Source organism: Gasterosteus aculeatus, chromosome 2 (assembly GCF_964276395.1).
Source record: "Gasterosteus aculeatus chromosome 2, fGasAcu3.hap1.1, whole genome shotgun sequence".
NCBI classification, from domain to species: Eukaryota; Metazoa; Chordata; class Actinopteri; order Perciformes; family Gasterosteidae; genus Gasterosteus; species Gasterosteus aculeatus.
This window is the reverse complement of record NC_135689.1, coordinates 17,343,075-17,369,629: the sequence shown is the minus strand read 5'-3', so window position 1 is coordinate 17,369,629 and position 26,555 is coordinate 17,343,075. Positions and strand designations below refer to the sequence as shown.

Here is a 26,555-nt window from a genome sequence, read left to right as displayed (position 1 = left end):
GAGGTAATATAAAAGTTATATTTGATGCGTTTGTTGGCTTCTGTGAAATAAATGAGAAACAACTTCCTGAAGAAGAAGAAGCTGGTTGGATTTGGACAACCTCCCACGTGGTCCAGTCCGGCAGCTCGGCCGGCGGCGCTACGCTGCAAACAATGACGCGGCCGCTCTACGGAGCAAAGGAAGACGTCAAGGGAAAACGTTCCTTTCACCCGGGAGCGAGGCTACGCGTCCCGAGGAACGTCGACTTTCGTTGGCTTTTAGGCGCACACGTTATGTAGGTGACGACAAGTTGTCATTTCACATTAGCCCCTCAGTATTTTACGACCGCGTCGTGTATCAGTGTGTGTACGTTGTTTTCTCTGTGCTTCCACGCGCTTGATGCGTTGCCACAGCTGCTGTGGGGATTACTCTTGAGGCTACAGAGAGAGAGAATAAAAAGCATTAAAGAGTGTGAATTGACCGTAAAGCTCCGCCACTCAGGAGGGATTAGAAAGGGTTAAACCGCAGGGAGCAATAAAGAGCGTCATTTCTCTCTCACACACTGGAGTGTGTGTGTGTGTGAGAGAGAGAGAGAGAGCAAATTACCCACAGGAAGCACATGACACATATACATGTCATGCATGTATGTGTGTGTATTTGTGCTTGTGGATGTGTTTGTATTTCTAGGTTTTTTGAATATGTGTGTGTGTGTGTGTGTGTGTGTGTGTGTGTGTGTGTGTGTGTGTGTGTGTGTGTGTGTGTGTGTGTGTGTGTGTGTGTGTGTGTGTGTGTGTGTGTGTGTGTGTGTGTGTGTGTGTGTGTGTGTGTGTGTGTGTGTGTGTGTGTGTGTGTGCGTGCGTGCGTGCGTGCGTGCGTGCGTGCGTGCGTGCGTGCGCGCGCGCGCGCGCGCGTGCGTGCGTGCGCGCGAGCTACAGCTACAGCTACTATGGGGCAGTCAGGCAGTTCCAGAGCTGAGCAGTAGGGGATTACTGACGGGGTTTTCTCCACATGCTGATGCTTAGAACCAGGGACACCCTCCCTCCGCCCCAAAAAAGCACGGTGAGAAATAGGGAGTGTGTGCTCGTGGAGAGCGACGTAGCGGCTACTTGGGCTGTAACATAGTGCAGGAACGACGGGCAAAGCTCCAGTTCGTCATCAGTTCATCGTCAGAACTCGATACGCCGGTGCTGTTGAGTCTCCTGTTGCACGGGGAAAGGAAACTCCCTCTTGTCACAAATTGAAGACTTGTACGTCTTCCTTTTCAGCACAAGTTAGCACGAGTTCAACGGCCAATGGCACTGACGGGAACACACGCATTGTTATTCCGGGTGAAGGGTTAGTTGTTACTTGTTAACAAATCCCATGTATTTGGCTTCCTTGTGGCTCGCTAGAAGTTTTTGTATTCAGCGATCAAGCCGTGATCCCTTCTTTTGATCGCAAGAAAGAAAAGACAATGGTAACCTCTGTCATGCATACGGAGCACGCTTCCTCTTTGAAAGGACAAGGTATCAAGTTGTGAAGTTTGTTTAGTTCCAAAAGTATTTTATAGGGGTTTTTTTTAAACGTTTTAAGCACATCCTCAACTCAAGTCACCTGCATCTTAATATCTCAGGTTTCATTTTATTGCAGTCCTTATTGTTTTGGACTGCAATTTCCCATCAGTTGCATGGATGTATGAAGAAAAGGGTCTTGATTTAACCTTTTGATAAGCGCTATTCACACATTTGTACTAAGTTGTAAGTTGATCATATTTTTAAAAAGACAATTATCTTCCAATTTAAGTCTTTGGGGGAAAAAAAGATCTCAATGGTTGCTGGGAATGGAAGCAAATACGTATGAGGTTATTTAGTGCATTAGTTATCTAAAGAGGATCACATATACTCTCCTGTGTAAAGATAATGTGTGTGATTTGGTGAAAGCGATGCTGTGCACACGTATTCCAAGCTTTGTCTGAGGGGGGGGGCTGATGATTTTGCCAGCCCCACGGTGGCAGAGGGAGAGACCAGGCTGCCCATGATGAACGCTGCCTCTGCTTGGGAGAAGAAGCCAGTCCGAGGCGTGTGAGGGAGGAAGCGCATCGCATCGCACTTTAAAGATTCATTGCATCATGGAATGGTACGACTTTATTGGTGTGAAATGATCATTGAGTCCTGTCATCCTAAAAAGACATTCAACAAGATTTCTCCACAACACAGCACTCCTGGATTCTGCAGCACTCGTGCTTTCCAGCAGCTCCCCCGCGTACCTCCAGGTTTTGGCGGCCTCGCTCCGAATCTGGAAGTGATTATCGCGCTAGACAGACCAATCAGATAAGGCGGCTGCAGCGGCTGCAGAGGGCCATTGGCTGGGGGGTGAGGGGTCGCATTCCAGCCCCTATGATTAGATCCACCCTTCACACTGTTCCACTGTAAACTATCACAGCTGTGCGAGCACACATGCACCAAAAATCAAGGCTCCGACGCGTTAGATTGTAATCGCGGTTTCAACTGAGCGTCGACGGACATGTGTGCGAAAATATACACTGTCATTGTACAACATTACTGCTTACAAGAGTGAATGATCAGCCTGCCGTTATGAAGGGGAGACACTAGAGCGGCTCAAGTGGATTAAGAGGCAGACAATAGGGCTTTTTATTACCAATCAGGTCTGGTTTAATCAGCGACGTCACCCCTCGTACGTCTGCAGATCTGCCTCCGCCCAAGCCCAATGAGTGGATTTGGAATTATGTGCAGCTGTTGATCTGGAATCCATTTCATTCCGCCGAAGGGGAACCGAACCGAGCCGTGCCAGGCTAAGCTGGAACATGGCTGATGGAGTTGTGGATTTGGACTACGTGTTGGTTCCCGGTTCAGTGTTCTCTGGCGCTGCACGCTTGGAGTGAGAGTGCATTTTTTCCACATTTGCGGGCTGGAAAAACCAAGCTGTACGGGGTCCAGAGCACGGGGCTCAGTACCCTCACACGGAGACACACACACACGTGTCCATTTAAGCCTTTTGCCCAAGGTGGCCTTCCTCATACATGTGCACATGTTTTATGTTGATTGAGTTCTGACAGCTTCTTCTGGACGCGTTTCCAAACACACATGGAGTCACTTCCCCGTCCGCAGCGCAGATAGACATGGACACTAATACCGCCGCCAGCAGCCCAATGCTTGACGTCTGCGCGTTGATAATGCCTGTACATTTATGTCTGCCGGCGTCTTGTTTACGTTGAAACGTCGGCCCGCCGACGAAAAGGGTCGCGTCAGCGTCAGCGTCAGCGCCGAATGCAGCGAGCCGTTCAAACATCTGGTTCTCTGTGTGAGCGAGACGCACAGCCCAAGCGTTGCCCCACTCCAGAGGTCCTTTAGGGAAATGAATGCGGCTGATACACGAAGAGGGGCCGGCTCAGCCAGATTAACAGATTTTATCACCGTAAATGGAACTTGTTTTCACAATCTTTGGAGCTCTCCATCTCTTTCACGCAAACACAAACACAGGCGGGATTAGTATGCATCACATGAGCTGTGCTGGTGTTTCTCTCTCTTCCCAAGTCTCTTGCGCTTTAAGGAGGAGTCTTTTTGGACGGATGCTCCTGGTTTTGGTTTGTTACACCTTTTTGAGTTAAGGGAAGACAACAACAAATTTGTCTTATGCTCAAAAGTGGGAATCCGTACTTCTTATCATTCCTGCATTTCCCTTTAGTCCAAAATACTGGCCTGGCTGTCAGGACTGTATTTAGGTAGAAGCTGAGCCATTCAATCAAGACAACGAAAAAAAGAGGTGCCATTGAGTGTGTAAATAGTCCTCTCGTGCCCTGCGAAGTATTAAATGAGCTTCTGCTCGAATAAACAAATGGAGACTGTGAGAAGACATTTGGTCTTTGCCAGGTTGCAGCAAGAAGAAAAGTGTATCATGAGTTGACTGAAAACGCTCCAAACGACTTTAAATTTGGGACGTGAGGCTCTTGATGGAAGCATCACTTCTGTTAACACTGGCAAAGGCAACGGATATAACGTTTGAAAAAAATGTGCAATATGCGCCGTCTGTGCCAAGAAGTCCTGGCAAGTAAAAGAAATAGAAAAGGCAGAGACATATTCTTATTGGAGAAGTCTGACTTACAAACCCTTTGGTTTTCTGAGCGTCGATAACCGGCAGATGTCTTGTTTGGATATGAGAAATGACCGGGCATTCATGGTCAAGGAAATCTAGCAGGTCGGCTAAACTTGCTGTCCTCCATTATGTGTGCTTTATGGCTCTCGTTTGGACTTGGAAGGCCAGCTATGATAACTGGTCACCTTGGTAACAACAGCACTTCATGAGCTGCTCCTCCTGGTTTTCGCAGTGAACTCAGCCCGGAAAAGTCGGCGCCGTATTTGAAGCTCGGCAAAGTCAAATTCTGCCTCTTTTGCGACAGCTTATGAAGACGCATCTTTGCTTAATTAAAATCCGCTGACAGTCTGCTGCTTGTACAAAGCGATGAGTCATAACATTTGGCTTTGTACAGTTGGGAGCTTGACTCAGTGGGTGAGTTGTACTCCATGAAATGCTGCTCATTATAGAGTTTTTAACCCGCAGGCTGGCGCTGCCGTCACATGCAGTCTCTCCATAAAAATGATGTTAATTTAGACGGATCAGATAATGTATTATGTTTGGAGAGCGACGTTTTGACAAACCTCCGCAGCTGAGACACTAAGACGACGCGCGGAAAGCGGTTGGTGACACGTGGCCACATATTTGAAACCTGTTTTCCTGCTGAAAACAGTGTGACGCGATGTGAGTAAACAAACGTGGTCATTCCTGTAGAAGAGAGCAGTTTGATCGTCTCATGTAGGTTAGTGTTATTGTCATGCCTGTATTCGGTTGTGTCAGGAGAGATTACAGGAAAATGATGGGGAGAATTGCGCCCGTAGCCATGATGGCCCTATGGCCGAGAGCTGAGGCGCTTGTCGCTGGGGACTCTGCTGTTTGCAACCTGGCAAACTCGTCTGAAGACCCCCTCTGAGGGGTCGTGCCTCCCGGGTTAAGGGGGACGCGCCGTGTGTTCCTAACCTCTCCCGTCTTCGTCCCTTCCGTCTCTCCCATCCAGGCCCGCCTGTGCTCTCACGCCCCCTGTGACCCCCAGACCGAGGGGTGTCCCCTCCACATGCCCGCTGCCAAAAACAGCTTAACAGCAGTATCAGCTGCAACGCAGTCCGACTGGATATTTATCCAGCAGCAGCAGGCCTGCGGCTCCGGCTCGATGATACGAGCGGCGCTGAGGTCGCGCCGTGCAACAGTATTTTCCTTCTCCGGCGTGCGCTGGGCAGCAGCCACACCGACCGTGCAACTTGAGCCGGGTCAAGGAGTGTGTGTGTTTGCCTTCACTCATCCTCTTTATCCATATCTTCTTACAGCTAGAATTTCTTCTATAAAGCTGTTTTTGTTTGAGGAAGATGGTCCTCATCTACCCACTTTTTCCTCATTCATTTCAATAGATATTTCATGTTATACATTTTGTTATTTTCCTTCCATTCTGCAATTAGAAGTCCACTGTTTGTATTTTGTTTTTGTCCATCACATACAACCTATTATTATAATATTCCATCATGGGCCAGAAACGGCAGCAATGCCAAACTAAACTGAATGACTCAGCCCAAAGTACTTTTCTTTTTGCTGAACCCACTTGAATTATGATTCTCGACGCCGAAAGAAAAGCAAAGCGATGGTGCGTTCCAATACATCAGCACTCTCAACCAGGACAGCTAACATGTGCCGCTGATTATCCATGGACCCTCGTGGGCGTGTGCCCGCCAAAATCTGCGCCAGAGCTCCACATCGTGCTGAAATATGGCTTTAAGGTTAACAAAAGCGAATAAGGAACATCTATTGCGGTGTTTCAGAAAATGCAACAAGCCTTCAAGTGGTTCCGCATACAGTCGGGGAGGCTGCGGGGTCTCGGGTTAAGGATGTTGCGTTAACGAGAGCGACCTAACACTGTGTTCAGAGATGTAATGTTTTGATTAATTGATTAATTTGCAGTCCTTATGCTATAGCAGAGTTATTCTAGAGTGTGTTTGTGAGAGTGAATGGTGTGAGGAAGCCTTTCTTTCAGGTGTAGGTGTGTGTGTGTGTGAGTATGAGTAGCTGTGTTCATAGGCCATTATTTGTTTATTACTGCGGCCCAAAGGTGAACTACGCTCTCCTCCCAGTAGTTTTGTGGCTTTGCTGTGTCAGGTTCATTCCACTTGTCCCGATTGAAAATCTCCACCGTTAAAGAGTAGTAGTTTTCTAAATGTACTCCAGTGCTCGAAAAACACTCCCGCCAACTGACACCAAGTCGGTTGTGGTGGTCAGTTCCTTGTGGGAGCTTTGAACTTTCCATCTGGAAGTGGACTGGGACCCTTCTTCCCAGTTGGTTTCTTAACCAGCATGACTGTTGACTCAACAGCTGTCCGGCTGGCCCAAACAAACTGCCCAAAAAAAATCATTTTTTAATATCTCATCGGGTGGAAAGGTAAAAAGCATCCTTCCTTTTGGCTTCAACTAGACTCCTTATCAGACACACAATTCCCATTCCTGTCTTTTTGAAGAGGCCGAGGATTATAGATTATCAACTTGTACATACTTTCACTTTACAATCTCAAACTCAATGTCTCTCATTCATTTGGCCGACCCACATGCCACTGCGCTGTAATAAAGCCTTAGTGATACTCCTGGTAGGGAAATTTTCCTCTCCCTTGCCCAGAGGGAGGTCAGAGGTCGGGTTCAGCTGCAGAGCAGCAGCAGCCCTGCAGCTTGGAGGGTTTCAGCTCTGCAATCAAAGTCTCCTCTGCGATGCTGATGGTTGCCAGCAGCGGCGGGGTCTTCGGGGCTGGATCATGTGCAAGCCGAGTTAACCGTCATCTGCGCGCAAACATCAGTTCCTCCTTTGTTCCGTCAAATAAAGCACCGTATGATGAGAGGAGCACGTGTGCGTGGTAAAACACCCCCTCCCCCCCTCCACCCATGAGGCCGCGGCCCTAAAGCAGCGCTGGAATGCTGTCGGTTCAGAGACGTGATAATCAGAACCAGACTCAGCATCCTGTCCAATCGCAATCACGCCAATGAAACGCCTCACAAACCCCCCCCATCACACACACACACACACTGTTCCTCTGTGACTGTAACCGTATGTCAGATATCTAGGACCACATTTGATAAGCAGAGGAATTGTAGCAGAGATTCTTCAGCGTTCTCATGTCCCGGCACGGTGTGTGAAGACAAATTAGGCTCCAGTTGAGCGGATTTCGTCCCCGGGACCACGTGAGGTGCAGAGCTCTGCTGTTGATTCAGGGCCGAATGGGACTGAAGCCAATGATGTGTCCGAGAGGTAAATGGGGAAATCTGCGTGACACGTGAGTAGGAAGGACATCATGCATTTCCTAAATGGAAACGGTGCAGGAGAATTCAATTATAGTTTAGTTGTTGTGTTGCAGAGAACCTGGAACCCCCCCAGGGACCCCCGTGGGTTAGACCACTTTGACAGCCACCATTAGAATGTATTATGACAGGAAGTGAGCGCACGTTAGAATGTTCTCTTCTGGACACTCATCATACAACAATCATTCAAGAGAGGGGCATTTTCTTTGTTGCTGGATTAAAGAAATACGTCTTGTGTTTGAATGGCTCTCATTGTGTATTACTGCAGAAAAGCCCTCAAGAGAATTTAGTAAATATTAGCACGACCACCAATGAAACAATTGTATTCATACCGGTGCAAAAGTCTAATTTAAGATCTCAGCGGGATCATTGCTCGTTACGCGCTTCTTGCTCCCACTGAGAAAATGTGAAACATGCTTCTTGGCAGCATTATCGTTATTAGTCAACCGCTCACTACACGCTCACTAAATGAAAATATTGATACTTGAAAAAAAGAAAAAGCTGCCGCCAATATTCAGCATCTTAATGTGAGCATTTTCACACTGAAGATTTTCTCCTAAAGCCTCCAGAACAGCCTTGTCTGCACAGCGCTGATTACTAAAACACTCCGCTAACAAGCAGCATGATTAGTGCTTTAGTGGATTAATTGATGGCTGAACAACAATTGGATATTGTTTCAGTCATTTATTAAGAAAAAGCAACAAACATCCACTGATTTTCTCCATGTTGTTGAGTGCAAATTGATTATTTGTTTTTTTTTGGACTGCTCTGCTTTCAAACGAAGCAATTTTGAAGACGTCCCCTCGCATTCATTTCAACAACCATATGAGCCAAGTGTTTTTTTACTGCTCCGGCCCCCGTGAGGAGAAAAGAAGGTTGGATTTAATAGACGAGAGGGGGAGTACGTGGGGGTTAAACGCTGCGGATTGAGACAAGCTCTTCCTCCATTCCATCCAAACTGCTGTGTGCTCTTTAATAAGCACTTTCATTTATATTAAAGATGCAAATGTAGCCTTTACAAGAAGATTGATATGCATGGAGGAAACGTGTGTGTGTGTGTGTGTCTGTCTGTTAGTGCACCACTCCGGGTCCTCTGTTCATTAGCTCAGTGTAATTGTGTTAGCAGTGTTGCTTTCACGGCAGGAAGAAAATATCTGTGCGTAAAGGTCACATCAGGGGAGAGATGACATATGGATAGATGACACACACACGCACACACACACACACACACACCGCCTCGCTCTCAGATGGAGGCAGCTTCGGCTTGGAGCGCGTCCTCTCCCCCTAAGGTATGCATATGTCCTGGTGATGCCATGCGTGTAGGTGTGGGTCTGCGTAGGTGCGCGACTGGCGGATTCAAGTGGCAGCGTCTAATCGAGTGTGATATTCCTCCTCCGTGTGCTTGGCATCCGCGACGTCGGCAGCAGAAAGAGCGTTAGCTCCTGTGTGGTGTGCGTGTCGAAAAGTACGCCAAGCCAAAGACATCCAGCAGTTAACACGTTGAAAAGCTTTGAAAAGTGGATTAGAAGCATAATAATAGCACACAATTGAGCAAGAGGTTACACGGGTGGGGGGGCGGGGTTGGCGCTGGCCTAAACCATCAACGTCCTCTGAAGCGCGACCTTTATTTTGAAAGGGGCCCGTAACGCTCTGGACTGGGACGTCACTGACACGTGCAGGACTGTCGCTGCAGGGGTTCACAGGCTTAGTGCCGCCGACCGAGCTGCTACATTTGAAGCAGCGGTGTGAGAATGCAATTTGTTTTTGTTGTCAGAGACGCGTGCTCGGCTACAGAGCCGGTATTGTGGAGATGATGTTTGTAGCCTCATTTAGCCCCTTGTTAGCAACCTTCTGTTTTACACACACGAAAGCTTAAGAAGTCATGAGAGGTAGATTTTTTTAGTAAAAACCATAAAATCCCTTTAGGCTGTTAACCACAGACCTGCAAGTGTTTCCCGAGGACCACCAGGACAGATCCACATAATAGAAACGTCCCTCTCAGTCTGCAGGAAAGTGTATCGTGCAGCGTGTGTATCAACCCACTATGTTGACAATTTGACCAAGCAGCTTTATTTACATTTTTTTACAGAGGTCCTTCACATGGCTTTTGGTGACCTGCCAGAGCGGCTGATGGAGGAGACAATTACAGAATTTGCCAGCGTTTGGCTCATGGCTGTTAATCTCTGTCCCTGTTTTAGTTCTACTTTAGAGCCAAAAGGCTTTTACCGTGATCATCTGCAGCCTCCACAGTTATTTCAACCTGCTCTTACCTCTTTAACTGATTGAAGTGCGCTGCCTCTGATCAGAGCCGCACTGAGAGGACCTTCTCGCTCCGTTGGACGTCACTTCATGAAAGTCAGAGCAAGCCACTTGTGGACAGATGTCAGTCCAATTAATAATAAGTCTCTTTGTCGAAGCCTAAAAGCGGAGGTCAGGTATGCATAAGCGTACGTTTAGAAATACATGATTATAACAATGTGTTATAAGTAATAAGGTGATGAAGTAATAATACAAGGTTGCGCCATGTAATTATATGCAGATAGATGGTGTCGATCGGCCTCGTGGACGGCGGCGTCCTCGGGATCCGCCTCAGAGATTATTCTGAACAGCCACATGCTGCTCAGCAGACCACTGCACTGCACGGTGAAAGGGTAGGCGGCGTTGAAGTCAGGCTTTTTGAATGTTACCGTATGCGTCAGATTTAAACCCGGAGAGACACTCCGAGCAGCAGCACACCGTGGGTTTGATTCCAGAGTGAGCGAGCTCGCACGGGAGGGGCAGCTTGAGACGCATCTCCTGGAGGATCTCATTTAGCAAAAAGCGAGTCGACGTGGATGATAGAAGTGTGTCCACAGATTCACAACTAATCGCACCGAGGCATCGTTCATTCTTTTTAAAGTCGGCCATCTTTCCACCAGATTTAAGAACTAGAAATCGGCATTAGTAGCATTGGAAGAAGTAGTAGTAGAAGCTGTAGTAGTAGTTGCAATAGTAGTAGTAATATTATGAATATTATAAATATGATCATTCTATATCTCTACTGTAGCAACGTTGAGAGTTTTGCTTTCCCTCAATCCTACAGGAGGAAATGAAAGTCACCTATAGCAGTCGCTCAAAAATCATGTCAATGCCTCACTAACTCTGCATCTGCTCGTGTAAAACTGAACCCGTCACCAGGGGTTGACTGGCCCTCGGCTCTGAGACTTCACATTTGGTCTCTAATTAAAAGACGGCTGGATCTGTAACCCCGCTCCGCTTAGCCTCATGCAGAAGCACCCTTGACGGCGCATGAACATTTGTACCAACAGCCCCAGTTCACAGGCGCCGACACAGCGCCGCTGTGACAATGAAACGGGTTTCCGTTGCGGTACGAGTACAGAGTCTCTCATCCAAGATTGATGGTGATGTCCCTCTTGCCTCCAGATATGAAACTACAGTATGCACTCAGTTTCCCATCTGTCTCCGCACAGACCTATCAGCAACACCAGCAACTCTCCTCTCGTGTCCTTGTGTCAGTGTTTTGGCTGTGTTTTCCAATGTGGCGATTTTCTACTTGCAGACCTGGAATAAATTGGTCATTTTTTTTCTCTTTCTCTCCATCTCTCCATCCTTTGCTGCTCTCTCTCGCTCTCATTTTCCTTAAACTGCAAAATGTTTTCATCTTTGGTTGTGAGCCAGCTTCAATTATCTACGCCAAATTCCCTGATAAAGAACTGTGTTTCTATGCCTATTCAAGCACTTAAAGCTCCTCTAAATGGCTCTAGCTGCAGGGTCCCCTCTTAGGAGACTGGGCACACACACACACACACACACACTCCACTGCAATGCAAAAGACAGTGTGAGAATAATGCAACTGCAGGGAGATTTCTATCCTCTTCTTTTATTTTAAGGCGTGTCTGAAATCAGTCCCTGTCTGTCTGTCTGTCTGTCTTTCTGTCTCGCTATCTCACACAATCCTGCTCTCAGCACCTGTAAACTAGCGTTCACCCCTGTGGGACAATTAATGTATGTTCACATGTCCATTTGTGGTAAGAAGATGTCTCTGTATATAAAGGAGACTGTTGTCCCGGCGGGGGACAGCATGCGTTGGCGTTATTGAGAAGAAGTCGTCTTCATGCCACACCAAGCTGATTGATCCCTCCCGTCTTTGCTTCACATTTGTCAAAGCGTGAGCGAGGTATCGGCCTTCTGAACCACACTCTTGGCGAGACAGAAGATGTGCACGTCTAGTAAAGTGCTGTACTGTTCCTTCAACCGAGGAGACACTCTTTGGAGTTTTGGATGCCATTTACATGACGGCTCCCCTCACTGCCAACTTCACCGTTGTCCTCGGCTGGCAGTGAAGAGACATGTCGCGTACAATTGTTTATTTCCACGAGTGTAAGAGTAGTTGCTCTACAGGAGCATATACTGGAAAAGCTGTCAGAGAACCCTCACTCACTCACTCACACACACTAACACACCCATTCAGGTACCAGGTTGATCTCGCTCGTTCGTAGCAACAAAGAGGTGACAACACACTCACCATTACATCGATAGATTAAAGTTGTCGTTGACATTTCTGCAGATAAAGCTTTTCAACAACTCGGATACAGCTTTTACAGAGTTTTATTTTGTAGTGGCGAGGTGTTTTGGAGTGCTTTGGCACTCTCGTGGCTTACCACACAATAGAGATGCAGAGATTCCTAAACAGGACCAATGGCACCAACTGGTTTCACTTGAGTGTGAAAAACCTACCGTTAGTACACTATTGTAAAGCAAGCAGCAGCAGTATTCTGACTAATAGTACACTATTATGGGGTCAGATTCAATTCTTCAAAATAAGTTATTAAAACCAAGGATTACGCTCTCCGAGGCGTCGCGTTGCTCCGGCCACTTAACGCCGTTTAATAAAGTGTTTTGAGTGAGAGGCATGACTCACTTTTTCCCCTCAATTAGGAAAACTCTCACTCCATCGCTGCAATCATTGCCGCCTTCTCTCCACCTACATGTGTAGAATTCAGAGCCAGCGCCGCGACGGGAGCGCGTCGGGCCCGGCGAGGGGCGCCAAACCACTCACAGAGAAGGCAGACAAATGAAAATCACCAAAAATATAACAAGACGTGACCTTGTGGGATTTGTCCGTCTGCAGGGTGCGAAAACAAGCGTGCCGCGGTTTGTTAGGGTTCTTGCTTTATCTTAGAAATCCCTAAATCCCTCCACTCCAGAGAGCTCGGAGACGGGTGGGGAGCACAGGAGACTCAGATTAAGGATGATTAGGGCTCAGGCACTCGGGACCGCTGCTCCGTCGGCACCTGTCGGAGAGCTAATGTGTGTGAATCTGTCCCTACATACTGTATATGTGTGCGCCTTTCCGTCTGCATTTGTGTGAGTCTTTGTATTGTCTTCCTGCTAATGCTTGTTATTGTTATTAATATTGGCAAAAAAAACTCTGTATCTGTCAGTCTTTTAGCCAAGAGGCATTCTTTAATGTTGAATGACAGTCATTAACTGTGTGTGTGTGTGTGTGTGTGTGTGTGTGTGTGTGTGTGTGTGTGTGTGTGTGTGTGTGTGTGTGTGTGTGTGTGTGTGTGTGTGTGTGTGTGTGTGTGTGTGTGTTTGAATGCAGCTGTCTCTGTGTCGGTTGTAGAGTGCGACTGTAAATGAACCACTGTGTCCCCACTGCATAGCACACACACCCAGACACACACACGCACACAGGCCAAGCCACATTCCTTTTATTCCTTCATCGTCACACCGATTTTATTCCATTCGATTCGAACACAAGTAGAGGCGAGGGGTCCAATTAATTTAGACGATGTGGCATGTTGTCTTCTGTTGGTCCAATTATTTTTGCATAAAAGATAGAACATCACAAAATGCAATTAAACGAGATCATCCTTTGCCAGTTGAAACCTGGTACGGGTTTAAAATGAGCAACTAACCTCACAAATGGAAGGAATTAAAACGAAAGGTCTGCTGGTGCTTCATTTGCAGTCTAATTTAAGATTTAGTAAAAAGGAGCAGAAGGGGACGTTCCAATTCAAACTCTTGCAGTAGACTGGGTTTGAGCGGTGGCCATTTTGATGGGCTAGCTACCTTCCGCTTGACTGGAACCAGTGTAGCAATAAAGAATGCACGTTAGCTAACTTGCTAACTTGCTAAAGTAACGCTGCGCGTCACAGAAAATGAGCTGGTGATGAGCTGCTGGTCCCTCAAAGGTCCCTTTGCTTAACGCTTTGAAGCAAGGCGAGATACCTCGCTAGCTAGCTAGCTAGCCTATCGTTCTATAAGTCAGCAGACAGCGTGCCCACAGGAGGAGGCTGACGCGAGCAGCGCTCTTGGGTACCCTCATTAACGTGTGTTTGAAATGAGCAAACGCCGTGCGTTTTAGTAGGAGTCTCATTTAGGAGAGTCATCTGCTCAGAGTTAATGACATCAAAGACCTCATGAAAGGCTTCTATTGAATCCTATTTGCTTTACATATTCAAGCGAAGCAGTTGAGAGGTGACGTCTGCCAAGTTATCAGGAAAATGGCACGTAATGAAACCTGTCTGGTGTTGATTGGTACCAAATGAGACAATGCTGATTCAAAAGTCTTTCCTATATTTTTGTTTCTTCTTAGTTCTTATTTCAAGTTCCGTCCTCGTCTCCTCTCTGTCTATCTGTTAGGAGCCAGGCGGGGAGGGTGTGAGTCGACTACTGTCTGCAGTATTAGTGCTTGTCAATATCAAGCCTTTTGCAAAATGGATTCTAAATAGAAATCACCTCACGTTCAAGTGTGTGTCCACCTCCTGTCCCCGTTCTCATATCCTCCTCCGCCGCTGTCCCCATCCGACCTGCTCCGCAACTTTTACTCTGACGCCATCTGTTGCAAGAGACTAAAAAAACTGTGAATTAATCGGATTGAATTCTGCCTGCAACTTTCAAAAGTTCTTGAGTATTTCTAATCCGGTTTTGTTGTGTTTAGCAGTCTTTCTCTGCTCAACCTTGGTTGGCTTGCTCCTGTTACTGTAAATTACTACAATAATGGGAAACACCTGGCAGGGTTGTGCATTGCATCGCCAACAGCAGCGCGGCGCCAATAGAGACCAAAAACGTATTAGGCAAGTAAAAACTGTTTGGACAAAGCAAAGAGGATTCAGATATGGACACATTAGCATTACATCCATTTTGTTTTGCTTGAAGTGTGACAACTTGGATCTCATGCCGTTGATCATGCGTGTCTTAGGGGCCTCACATAGCAGACTGAGAGGCTCGAGGTTAAAGAAGAGCCAATGCACATTTATTTTTAAATCCAACGATTTCTTAAGCTTCTTGTTGAAACATGGAGTTGGGCACTGAGCTCCTGTGGTTTCACAAAGAAGTCTGATTTTATAAATGTTTTTTGAAATTACCCAACTCCTTAATCTATTACCTGAGTAAAAATTGTAAACATGATTTAATAGTCGCAATCTGTAGTTTCAAGTCTTTGTCAATGCAGCACAGGGTTTGTTTGGTAAATTCTGGTCACCATAGTGGAGGCTTTATTTTGAAGGGCTACCTTGTGATTGACAGGTCGCCAACACAGTGTAGTCCGGTTTGGGAGTTCACAGTTTTCGGTCTATAAAAATATACTACAAAATACATTGTACATTGTAATTATCTCCGCCATGTCTGGTTGCGTGAAAGAAATAGGTTGCCGACAGGAAAAAAGTGAGATGGCGATTTTCAACATATTTTTTTTCATTATTCACTATGTCCACTTCTTCCATGCAGTCTATGGTTACGAAGCCCAAGGTCCAAAGCCATCAGTGGTTTACGCCGTAGCTGCTGCTTATATGTAAAAAAACAAACGTTTCAGTTCACTTACTTTATCATCACGGTCTTAAATGCAGGTAACGGTACCAAGTGGCTCGTTTCCAAGTGTTTTCTCTCCCCGCCGCCCGTCATCCAGAAGAAATGTGTTTGAAAAATGGTCTAAACATTTATAATTTCCCTGTGGTTATAAATGCTTTATTTACAAGCAGTTAATAGATGGACCTGTTGTGTTTGGACACATGTCCGCGGGTACAGTAGTAAATAAGATGCAGGAAGCACGCACACATGTGCACAGACACAGATGTGAGCTCCATGCTAAGGAAGTGCCGTGTATAAATTAGCCTAAGTGTTTGGCCAAGGTCTGCGTCTGCGTATGCAATCGATGTGCCAACAGCAATAAATCAGCGGGGGACAGACCTGACCGCCTCCAAAGCTTCATCTGATGTGGCAGGTGGGCTTCAGGATGGCCCTGACACACACACACACACACACACACACACACACACACAAGCAAAGCCCGGTAATTCAAGGTTTTCTTGGTAAAGACACCTTCGATAACCACAAAATTATGACTTGAATTATTGGAATATTTTATAACTAAGAAGTCTTGCACCAAAGCTGGATCAACAATTGTACCCCATTAGAATATTGAAACCGTGTGCCTTAAGTCAGCTTTTGAACAAATGTTTTCATCCAGAAAGTTCTTTTGATCTTATTCAGACACAAAAGCTAAACTTGTTTTTCAGTTAATTTTTTGTCCCAGTTTAGTCAAACAGCTCAGCTCCACCGGCTACTAAAGCTACATGGCCACCAAGTCCATGTGTGCTGATTGGTTTCGACTTATTTATAGAATCTGTAAAATACATCAGAGAAGGTGAGATGAAACATGCTGCCAAAATAGCCGTCTTCGCATGTCACTTCGTAAAGCGAGTAGAATTTTCCTCTTCTCTCGTGTTGTGTGTGCATTCTCTTCTGTTCGATCTCTTCTCGATCTGTTTAGTGTGTGTGTGTGTGTGTGTGTGTGTGTGTGTGTGTGTGTGTGGGCAGGTCTGTTTAGTGTCACTGTACAGTATGCGTGTTGTGTGTGTGTGTGCGCTTGAGATGCCTGACAGTAGCTGTATTGTCCTGATGGGACAGGCAATGGCATCGTCATCTGGGCCACTGTAATCATGGCTGAGCTGGAGATAAAAGGCACTATTGACAAGAAGTGAAGTGTCTGGGGGGGAGAGGGGGGGAGGGGGGTGTGCAATGAAAGGGAGCGATGAGGAACAGCCCAGACGAGAATAGTTTGCTGACCAAACTCCATTATGAAACAAGCCTTTGCCTTGTGCACTTTATTTAGCCGAACATAAGCCAATAAGCTAATGAAAAGAAGGCCGGGCAGTATATGTGCACACGGTTGGTTTAAAACAATTGCATGTGACGGCCTGCTTTAATATGTTGTCAATTTAATCAGAGGACCACGCCCATCTGTCCTTGAGCAATATCATTAAACTCAGAAATGGCTCCTGTGGGCTGCGGCGTGTGAGTTGGTACGAGCGGTTACCTTGCATGGAAGCCCCCGCGACTAGTGTCAACCAAGTTAAACCCTTTAGCCACGCCCATGGTGATTCATCACAGGGTGATGGTAATAATAACGCCTGTGGTGTCGATTATTTGGCATGTGGAGCCGGCCTACTTGCTTTTTCCCCTCTCAAGGCTTCGGCTTTCCTCCAGACCTTCCACAAGTAGGTGCAGGCATCTCTAGCAACTTCAAACCTGGAAAAGCGGGTAAAGGAAAACATTTCTCGCTGCTTTTCCTGTTTTTCTTCCTGCAGTTTGTACTTCTAAAATTTTTTCCCACCATCTCCCCTGCCTTTTTTTATATTGGGCTGGTATGAAGCCAAATAGTTTCTTTCCCTCATTGCTTTATTGTTCTCTCTCTCTCTCTCTCTCTCTCTCAGTGTATGCTTGTATTTATCTACTCTGATGTAAATATACTGTAGGATTCTCCCTGCAGCCCTTGTATAATAATTTGCGTGTTAACCTGCTATCACAATGCTGCTCATCAGTGCCCCCCCCCCCCTTCCTGTGGTATTTTGTTTATGTGTGTAGGTCTATTTTTTGTCTGTTGGTTGCACATGTTGCTGTTTAAAAGATGTTCAAATGTTTTCTTCAATGCAAAACACCCGTGTCACAGGTTGTGTTGTTGTGTTTATTAAGTGTGTTCTTGTGTGCGAATGCACACTTAGTCTGCTGCTGGATCCTTTGATACCTCCAGACAATCAATACGCAGAGGAGCGATGTTCGACCCCGTCTTTTTTTGAAAGATGCACTTCACAGAGTGGTGTGAGCCAAGAATCGAGAAGTCAATAAAACAAAGCCGATAGTGCTTTCATCTGTTTTTTTTAGACTTTGGCACCAGGGCCTCGGAGTCCATGCTTGAATATTTAGAGTCTTGTCATTTTGATACAAACAAATTAATCATTTTTTTCGCCAGGCCTCTGGATGTTAAAAACTCGAGCCCATGAATGTATTGACGTCGTCGTTAAGATCTTTCCTTGTTTTCTCTTTCTCAGCGCTGGTGGCGGACGAGGCCGAGGATCAGGGGTTCAGGCTGTAAAAACAACAGCGGAAAAAAAAAGACAGAGGAAGCGATCACTTTGAGAGTCTACTATCGTCTTCTACCATCGTACCCTGCAGTCCTAAAAGGCACCGACTGACCCTGCAGAGGATTACACGCTGAAAAGAAACCACACCGGCACCCACTCGCTCCCCTCGCCGCAATGTCCTCCCACCACAACCCACCTCTCCTCATACCTCCCGTCCTCTTCCTCCTCCTCTCCCTGTCCGTGCCCTCCACCCCCCTCCTCTCCTTCCTTCCACCGGAAGGAGGCCTCACGCATTTGGTGGTGCACAACAAAACGGGCGAGGTGTACCTGGGCGGCGTCAACTGGATCTACAAGCTGTCGAAAAACTTGACCAAGCTACGGAGCCACGTCACCGGCCCGGTCACGGACAACCCTCGCTGTTACCCGCCGCCCGGCGTGCAGTCCTGCCCCCACGAGCTGGTGCAGACGTCCAATGTCAATAAGCTGCTGCTACTCGATGCCGCCCACAACCGCCTGATTGCCTGTGGGAGCACCTCTCAGGGAATTTGCCAGTTCCTGCGTTTGGATGACTTGTTCAAGCTGGGAGAACCCCACCACCGCAAGGAGCACTACCTATCCAGCGTCGCCGAGGCGGGCACCATGTCGGGCGTGGTGATCTCCCCGGATCTCTTCGGCGGAGGCGGGAAGCTTTTCGTTGGCACCCCCATCGACGGGAAATCGGAGTACTTCCCGACGCTGTCCAGCCGCAAGTTGATGTCCAACGAGGAGAACGCCGACATGTTCAGCTTCGTCTACCAGGACGAGTTTGTGTCCTCGCAGCTGAAGATCCCGTCAGACACGCTCTCCAAGTTCCCGGCGTTCGACATCTACTACATCTACGGCTTCAATAGCGAGCAGTTTGTGTATTATCTCACCCTCCAGCTCGACACGCAGCTCACCTCGCCGGACGCGAGCAGCGAACAGTTCTTCACCTCTAAAATTGTGCGCCTGTGTGTCGACGATCCGAAGTTCTACTCCTATGTCGAATTCCCCATCGGCTGCACCAAAGACGGAGTGGAGTACCGCTTGGTTCAGGACGCCTACTTGGCCCGGCCGGGGGCGCGCCTGGCCCGCTCGCTCGGTATTCAAGAGCACGAGGAGGTTCTGTTTACCGTGTTCGCCCAGGGTCAGAAGAACAGAGCCAAGCCGCCCAAGGAGTCGGCTCTGTGCCTCTTCACAATGAGGCGGATAAAGGAGAGGATTAAAGAGAGGATTCAGTCGTGCTACAGAGGAGAGGGCAAACTCTCCCTCCCGTGGCTCCTCAACAAGGAGCTGGCCTGCATCAACTCGGTGAGTGTCTGAGGCGGCAGCTTGTTTTTGGGATCATTGTCAGTCATGAAAATGATGTTGATCCAGAGTGTTTTTCATGTGGTTGGTTTCTAATTGAACCAAAAAAAAAAATGGGCTCGCTCACGTCAAGCACAGTTTCTAGTTGCAGATTTTCTTGTTCTCGCCAAACGTATTTGAGTAGTTATGGGTTTATGTGGTTGAAAACATATTAGACAGGTTTAGCGAATTACTGTCCAGCTCTAAAGCATTTACTCTGTTGTTCTGTCTAAATATATGATTGTTATTGCTCAAAAAGGGAGCTGCACCTCCGTGTATGGAACACAGAAGGGTTTAAAATGAATACCAAATGTATCCAGAAATTTAACACATTTTGACTCCATACTCTCATTCCTCTGGAAAATATGAATCTCGACAAATTACTCATCGCAATCAATTCATAGTTTCCATTGTGGTTGGGCCAAAACTGCCAAAATGTAGGTGTGATTACACATTTACCCATTTTCCAAATCCATAACTACAGTTCATAAAGAGAAAGAGTATTACAGTAAACCCAGAAATTAGTCAGCATTCTGGCACTCGTCATGTTTATTCTTTATTAAAGGGTTTTTGGTTAGATGCCTAAAATGAGGTCTGTGTTGAATTAAAAAACACAAGGGATTCTACGACATTAAATATGCCAGTTAATACGTCAGTAAATACCCCTCTGCTGAATGTTAAAACGGAGACTATATGATGTTAAGCTTTTTAAGTGGCAATTGTATTCACACTTCCAAACTTATAAAAGATTTGCCCTGGAGCTCATTATCTGTAATAGTCCGAAACCCAATATCAGAATCCCGTGATCGTTGTGAACCGGTGTGTTGCTCACTTCCAGGGTGTAGGCCTCCATAAAGACTTCTGAACACACACGTTTATTTTGTCTACCTGCAATACAAAATAATTCTCCCGGCGTAGGAAGCAATGTGGAATGATGTGAGTTCAGGAGAACTTAACCGATGGAGACCCAAAGGAGTGAAACACGCTGACCTCCGATTGACTTGTATTGCCGGGAGTTTCTTACCACTTACTATTGTGAAGACGACAGGAAATTAAATGATTGCATCTTAAAGAAACATAGTCTGGTGAAAATGTGCCCACAGCTCAGTGCGACTACTCAGCCCGAGGGCGAGGGCACGCGCCTCCCGGGACTAATTCACACCGTCCACAGGAAGTGGGTGGCTTGTCTTTCCGTTCCTTCATAGATGAGCTGGCCTGAGGGTGCTTGAGAGACGGTGTGTGTGTGTTACCCACATGTCACACACACGGCCCTGTATCCTCATGAATAATTCACCTGGTCTCACCTTCTGTTATTCAGTCGGTGCTCCGTAACAACCCGCCATAAATCTCTGGACTACTCTGTCTCTCTCTCTCTCTCCCCCTTTCTCTCTCTGCTCCACCTCCTTCTCTTTCTCCTCCACTCGAGCCACATCCTTTGCATAAAGATGTCTTTCATTTTGCTAACCCCCCCCCGCTCTGTCTCTTATCGGCCTCTCGCTTTGCTCCTCTCCGTTGTCCCTCCCCTCGACTCCTCTCCCTGACCTCCTCTCTTTGCCTTTTCATTTTTAACCTTTCACCCCCCCCCCCTCCCTCCTTTTTTACATTCTCGCTCCTTTAGCCGCCCCCCCCTCCGTCTTCTCTCGAGCCGTCGGTGTTGCACCATCTCTCTGCCCTCTCCTTGACTTTCCACTGAGTGATGAGGTGCAGAGTGACTTAGTGTGTAAAGCCAGTGCCGGGATGTGATCTGAAAATACAATGTGGAGAGGAACAGACGCTGCTGGTGAGAGAAGGGGGGGGGGGGATGAGAGAAAGCGGGATTTGTCGTTTTTAGGTGGGGGAGGGGGGTGCAGAAGAAGAAAGGGAAAGGAGAAGGGTGCGACGTTGGGCGCATCGCAGAGGGGAAGGAAACAAAGCACCGCTGTGTCTCCGCGCGGCCTCACAGAGGCTGCAAACTCTTAAGTTGATAGGTGTTGATAGACTTAGAATTACAAACAGCACTGCGGACGGGCAAATCCAATCTTCTCTCTTCTTTTCTCACTTTGGGGGAAGTAAAAAAAAAAAAAAAAAAACAGAGCAGTCATTGTCCTTTTATTCCTCGTGTCACTTCAGTATATGCAACGTGTCCGATGCCACTGGTCCAATTACGGCGCGTCCTCGGGGGAGTCGGGACGAGCCGGCAGGTTCATTATTGTGCTCTGGCTGCTCATATGGCTGCTGTGGGGATCAAACCTGTGGCTATTCCATTAACCCTGTGAGCCCCGAGTCGAAACAGCCCACAGATGTCTGTGTAACACAGTCATGAAGTAGAACTTCACAGAAATTGGAAGAAAAATACAAAAATACATTACATAATGTATTCCAAGGGCACACGAGTGTTACCAATATATATGAAAACAAGTGGGCTGTAAATATTGACCTTCCTGTACTCGGCTCTGCTCCGTGTGGACGGCCCCAGCCGAGTCGGTCCTTCATCCCGGTTGCACAGACAAGAGCAGAACTTAATGTTCTTTACAGGATTCTGGTGACTGCAAACACTTATTTGTGTCAAGTGCTGTCGCGTTCTCTCTTCTCATTAAATATTTTTCTCGAAACGCCCCGTTTACAACGACACTCACACCGCGCGCCGCGGTTTAAGGTGTACGTGCTTGTGGTTATGCTAATGAGCCCACCGTTACATGATCGTCCTTTATGGCCAGCTGCCGTTCTCCCCTGCGATCCATCAAGGTCGCGTCGGCCCGAGCTCCATCTGGGACGCCGCCGCGATGGAGTCATCGTGTCCCGGTACCGGGGGCGTGTTCGCCTCTTACTGACGAGATCGGCGGTGAAACGTTCACTCCGGGGCTCGTTTGGAGAGACGACGAGGCCGGGTCAAGCCGGTCAGCACTCAGACGCTCCGCTTTACCTGGAGGCCGTCAAACTTGGCAAAACGTGGCGGGAAGCTTCCGCTCTGCAGATCAAAACACGATCTTTAGTACGTAGTCAAAAACTTTTCACCTTCATTACAAATGATTATAGAACCCTCACTTTCCTCCGGCCGCGGATCATCGCCGTGAGGTTTATAGCTAGTGAAAGGACAGACTTTATGGTCACAATCCCACACCCTGTCATAAATGGACTCGAGATCAGTCCAAGTTTAATGCCAATCCTTCTCCCACGGCTCAGCTACTGTAATTCACATATTGCAGAGAAAGCCATTTGTTCTGCCTACGAGGGTCTCTGCCATGTCACACATGATTTGAGTGGAGAGTCGTCCCTCTCGTTGAAGTGTCTTGAGGACCCACAAACTGTAACTCGTCAAACCTTGCCCCCAAAACCAGCGAGCGACATGCCAAGTGGGACTTTTTACTGTGCATTTGTGCCACAAAGTCCCTTCACTCGGAGAGGTCTTTTTGCTCAGAAGGCCTGCTTGCCTTGTGCTCGAGAACGGCGGAATGAACGCATTTCAGGAGGGGAAAATGGACGGGGATGCTGTGATTTGACGTGAAATGTGGTCATGGGCCGCGATGTGGGCAGACATGTGGACAATGGACCCCACTGTGGGCCACAAAGCCTTCCTTCCTCTGAACGGCCTGCGTGACATCCAGCAAGAAAGTGTCTGTTAGACCAATAACCCGTCACGACTTACACATAGACACTGCGTGTGCGTCACGCATACGCATACAGCTGGATTTCCTTTGCCCCGGAGATGTAAGCGATTTAGAAATGAGCTGCTGCCTCTAACTTCAGACGTCACTTAAGGAGTAGAAAATGGGTCTCAGGTGTAGTGGAAACCCAAGAACCGCCTGGGGTTCATCATCTAACTTTAGCTGGATGGACAAACAACTTCAAAATAAAACTCAGACAATGCCGAAATATATCCCTCTGCACCTCTATTTAAATGGGTAAGAACAACAACACCATCAGCTTGAGGGAATTCTTTCAATTTGTCACAACTGGATCAAAGTATCAATTGATTATCATTGAGTAGAGAGCGTGCGCCGGTAACCGGAGGGTTGGCAGGGTCGCCTGCTACATCCCCAAATATGTATTTCAATATTTCTCAACAACACTCCAGTCCATTAATCCATAAATACAGCTGTACTTTCACAACTATACTTTTAATCCACTACTGCTGCATTCATCACCTTTGGAGCACGATTATGTCCTTTTTTCTTCTCTCGCACAAAGGAGACCTCACACTCAGATTACCGTGGTAACAGCAGGTGTCCGTCTCCATGCGTCCTCTTGGGTTTGGGTGAGCCGGTTATGGCGCAGCATTGCACCACAACCGGTTCGCCCCCCCCCCCTTCCCGCGCATCTTAATGTCCAACTCATTATCAGGAAGAGGCCGGCGTTGGCCTTCTGGGAGTGGAACTGAGTGGTGGGGTGACCTTCGCCGGCTGCGGGCCGCCGTCCAGCTCTACGGCTCTGTGAGCAGGCCGACCCGGCCGCGCTACAGCCTCGGCATGGCTAATGAGGCCGAGTCAGACGGAGAGAAAGAGATACTATCCTCTGTGTGTTCACACGTGTGTGTGTGTGTGTGTGTGTGTGTGTGTGTGTGTGTGTGCGTGTGCGTTTAGGACTCGCTTTATCTCCCTTTGTCTGTGTTTCTCTGTATACTTTGCAGAGTCTGTGTGTGTGTGTGTGTGTGTGTGTGTGTGTGTGTGTGTGTGTGTCCACCTTATCCTGGCCTCCAAAGACGAAGGGGAAAACAAAACAACCGAGAAAAACGGGCTGATAATAAGAAGAGTGTGTGTGTGTGTGTTGTTGCGGCATTGTCCGCAGCCACACAATGTGGGTGTTGGTGGGAATATTGGCCGTAATAACATAAAGCAAGAAGACTCTTGGTGCTGTCTCCTCTCCATGATGGGTTTATTAATATTCATCAGTGTTGATCACCGCTAGCCAGGATCGAGTCTCTTCCTGTGGTATTTTGGATGGTATCTTCCAGGCGTCTGGTGACGTGTGTGTGTGTGTGTGTGCTTGTGGTCACTTTCTCTATCTCCTATTAGATCTTCAGTCTCATTAGCGTTAGCTTGTGCCTCCAGTGGATGGATCACCCACACACATTGCATCCCGCGTGCTGTGTAGGGAATAGCCAGGCTCTAATGGCTCGGCTTACATCCTGGACACCTATTTGCTTAATATTTTGTATACCTTACAGTTCCCTATAGACAACCTCTGATAGCAGCCAGTATATATTTGCATTTAGCACATCGGGAAACTATTTTAGGTGTTAGATGGCCTCTTATACCTCTTCAGGTATTTTGGATTCTGGAAGCAAAAGGCCCGCTTATTTCAGCAAATGTTTTGGCAACTTGCTGGAGCACTTCCACTTTGCTTGGATGAGTAGGAATCTGTCCCGGTTGATGCATCGGTGCAAAAGATGAGCAGACAAAAAGCAAACAACTAGCCTGTGCAGGTAGAAAAGAGGCACAACAGCTTGGCGCTTGGACTTCTGTTGTGTGGAGCGTTGACATTGAGCTGAAAAGACTATGCATTGTAAAAGCACATGATACATAAACTAGGTTAAGGCAGTCACCTTTTCAAAATCTTGGCTTATTTTAGATTACGTCTGCAAAATATGATGCAGTGCTTGGCGCCCGCTGTAATGTCTGAGTCTCTGGATCACCTGATGGCCAACAATGAAAATGACCTCCGTCACATACTGTGAATCTCCAGTATTGTTCCGGACGTCTTCATTGATCGATTGACTATGACAAGCTTTAAATGCAACACCCCCGTATTATCACGTCACAAAGCTGTCGTGGGAGAAACTGTTTCAGACAGATGCCTCTTCACGTCACGTCGCATCCAGCGGGCAGGAAGCAGCGTTAGCATTCGTTTGGAGTCTCTGCTGAATGTTAAGTCCGCTCACTCTACTTTTAGCTCCTTTTTCGTTTTTCTGACAACTCCTGGGGGAAATATCTGTCTCTTCAGCTGCTAAATGCTTCGCATGACACACAGGCGAGTCGCCGTCGTTGTCTGTCGGCTGTTCAGTGCTGGACAGGTCGTGTTTGTTTGGTCAGTGCCTGAAACGGCCGCCGGCTGCTTCTAGAAAACAAAACTAATGGGGGGCGACCTGCGCCACCAGAGCAATGTCCCAATGGAAAAAAGTGATCCGTTCTCTGGGAGTTTGTCGCCATTCGAGACTGCTTTCACGTCGCAGTCATTGATCTACAAAGTGGGAGGCACTTTAAGTTACTGTGAGAAATATGTACCTGCTAATGAAACGGGCTCAATTCAATACGGATGCCTCTGGAGGATCTACACCGGGAATCAATCACGGCCACAACCAGGAGGAGCTGCTTTTTGTGCAGAGTTGCTCTTGATGCCTGTCAGCACTCTGAAGCTCTGCTGGGAGGAGGAGACCTCGGTGCCCCCGGCAACAGCGAGGGGCGGAGCCTTGCCTCGCTGCTCCGCCCCTCCCACGCTGGGAGCCGACAGCGCGCTGCTGGAGACTCAGGCCTTACTGTCGAGCTTGTGAATGTAGGCTTCTTAGATCCAACGTGAGAATATGAATGGCGGCTGTGAAGTAAATCTACCGCACAGTGTTGTCCATTGTTAACTTCAGCACTTGGATGGATTAATGGCTTCCGTGGGCTTATGGGAATGTCAGCCTGTCATGGATTTGGAGCGTTTTGGAGTTTGTCGCTGCTCAGCCCCAAAGCTGTGTGAGTCTGACCTGAAGTCACCTTTTTTAATTTTTTTTTATTTCAGTAACTCGCCGGTAGTCCGACAGAGATTTCAGCAAGTTTAACTCTCTGATCCAAAACCAGTTTCAGAGAATTTTCTTCTCTCACCTTGAATTCTATCTATAATTAGGTTTTATATATGTATAAAACCTGCAGCGTTATGGAAACCGCACAGCGATAATATAAAGTATAAATGGCGTCTTTGTTTAACACATTTACAATGTCAATGGTGATGTCGTGTTGTTGACAGGTTATCAGCTGTTACCAGTGCTGCAAAGAAAAAATGAGCTCCACGTCGAGTCGATCCTGGCTTCTTCGTTGTGTTGAGGAGCTCAGAATTGTATATATTTTTCCAGATGTTTTGGATGAAATATCACAATATTAAGCTTAGTTTCAGTTCCTCTTACCAACTGAAGCGCGACACATGACGCGAACAAGGACCGACGGAAAAATGCTAATCTAATGATTGAGATGTTTGAGTTATTGTTTAAAAAAGAAAAAACATGCTTAACCCTCCCACCTGCAGGCTTTGGTGTTGAGAGGATTTATGAACCTCAGCATCTCATTTTCACATCTGGAAATGAATTAGAAGTGGTGGTAATTAAGTGGTGCAAAAGCTCACTAAACTCGCTGGTATCCACGTCACCAAACAATCGACTCTCTCCACACCCAATGCGTACCTTCTATAGGTACACATAGGATTCTATATAGCTGCGCGACTTCCTCCTGTTACCAACATGGATGCAGCACATCACAGCTGACCTCTAGCACCTAACCAGTGTGTCAT

At 47.2% G+C, this 26,555-nt stretch overlaps 1 protein-coding gene across 3 annotated transcripts in view; it reads left to right on the top strand.

Moving 5' to 3' along the window:
* Positions 1-26,555, top strand: part of LOC120829387 (plexin-A1) — a 181,092-nt gene that overhangs the window by 8,516 nt on the left and 146,021 nt on the right. For 2 of the 3 annotated variants that reach the window (XM_078085495.1, XM_078085483.1), the window contains exon 2: positions 17,697-19,058. In XM_078085495.1, coding sequence (XP_077941621.1) covers positions 17,904-19,058 — 1,155 coding nt within the window. In that variant the 5' untranslated portion in view covers positions 17,697-17,903. Of the gene's footprint in view, positions 1-7,085; positions 7,335-17,696; positions 19,059-26,555 lie in introns of those variants that run through there. The other variant, XM_078085493.1, reaches the window with a different exon arrangement.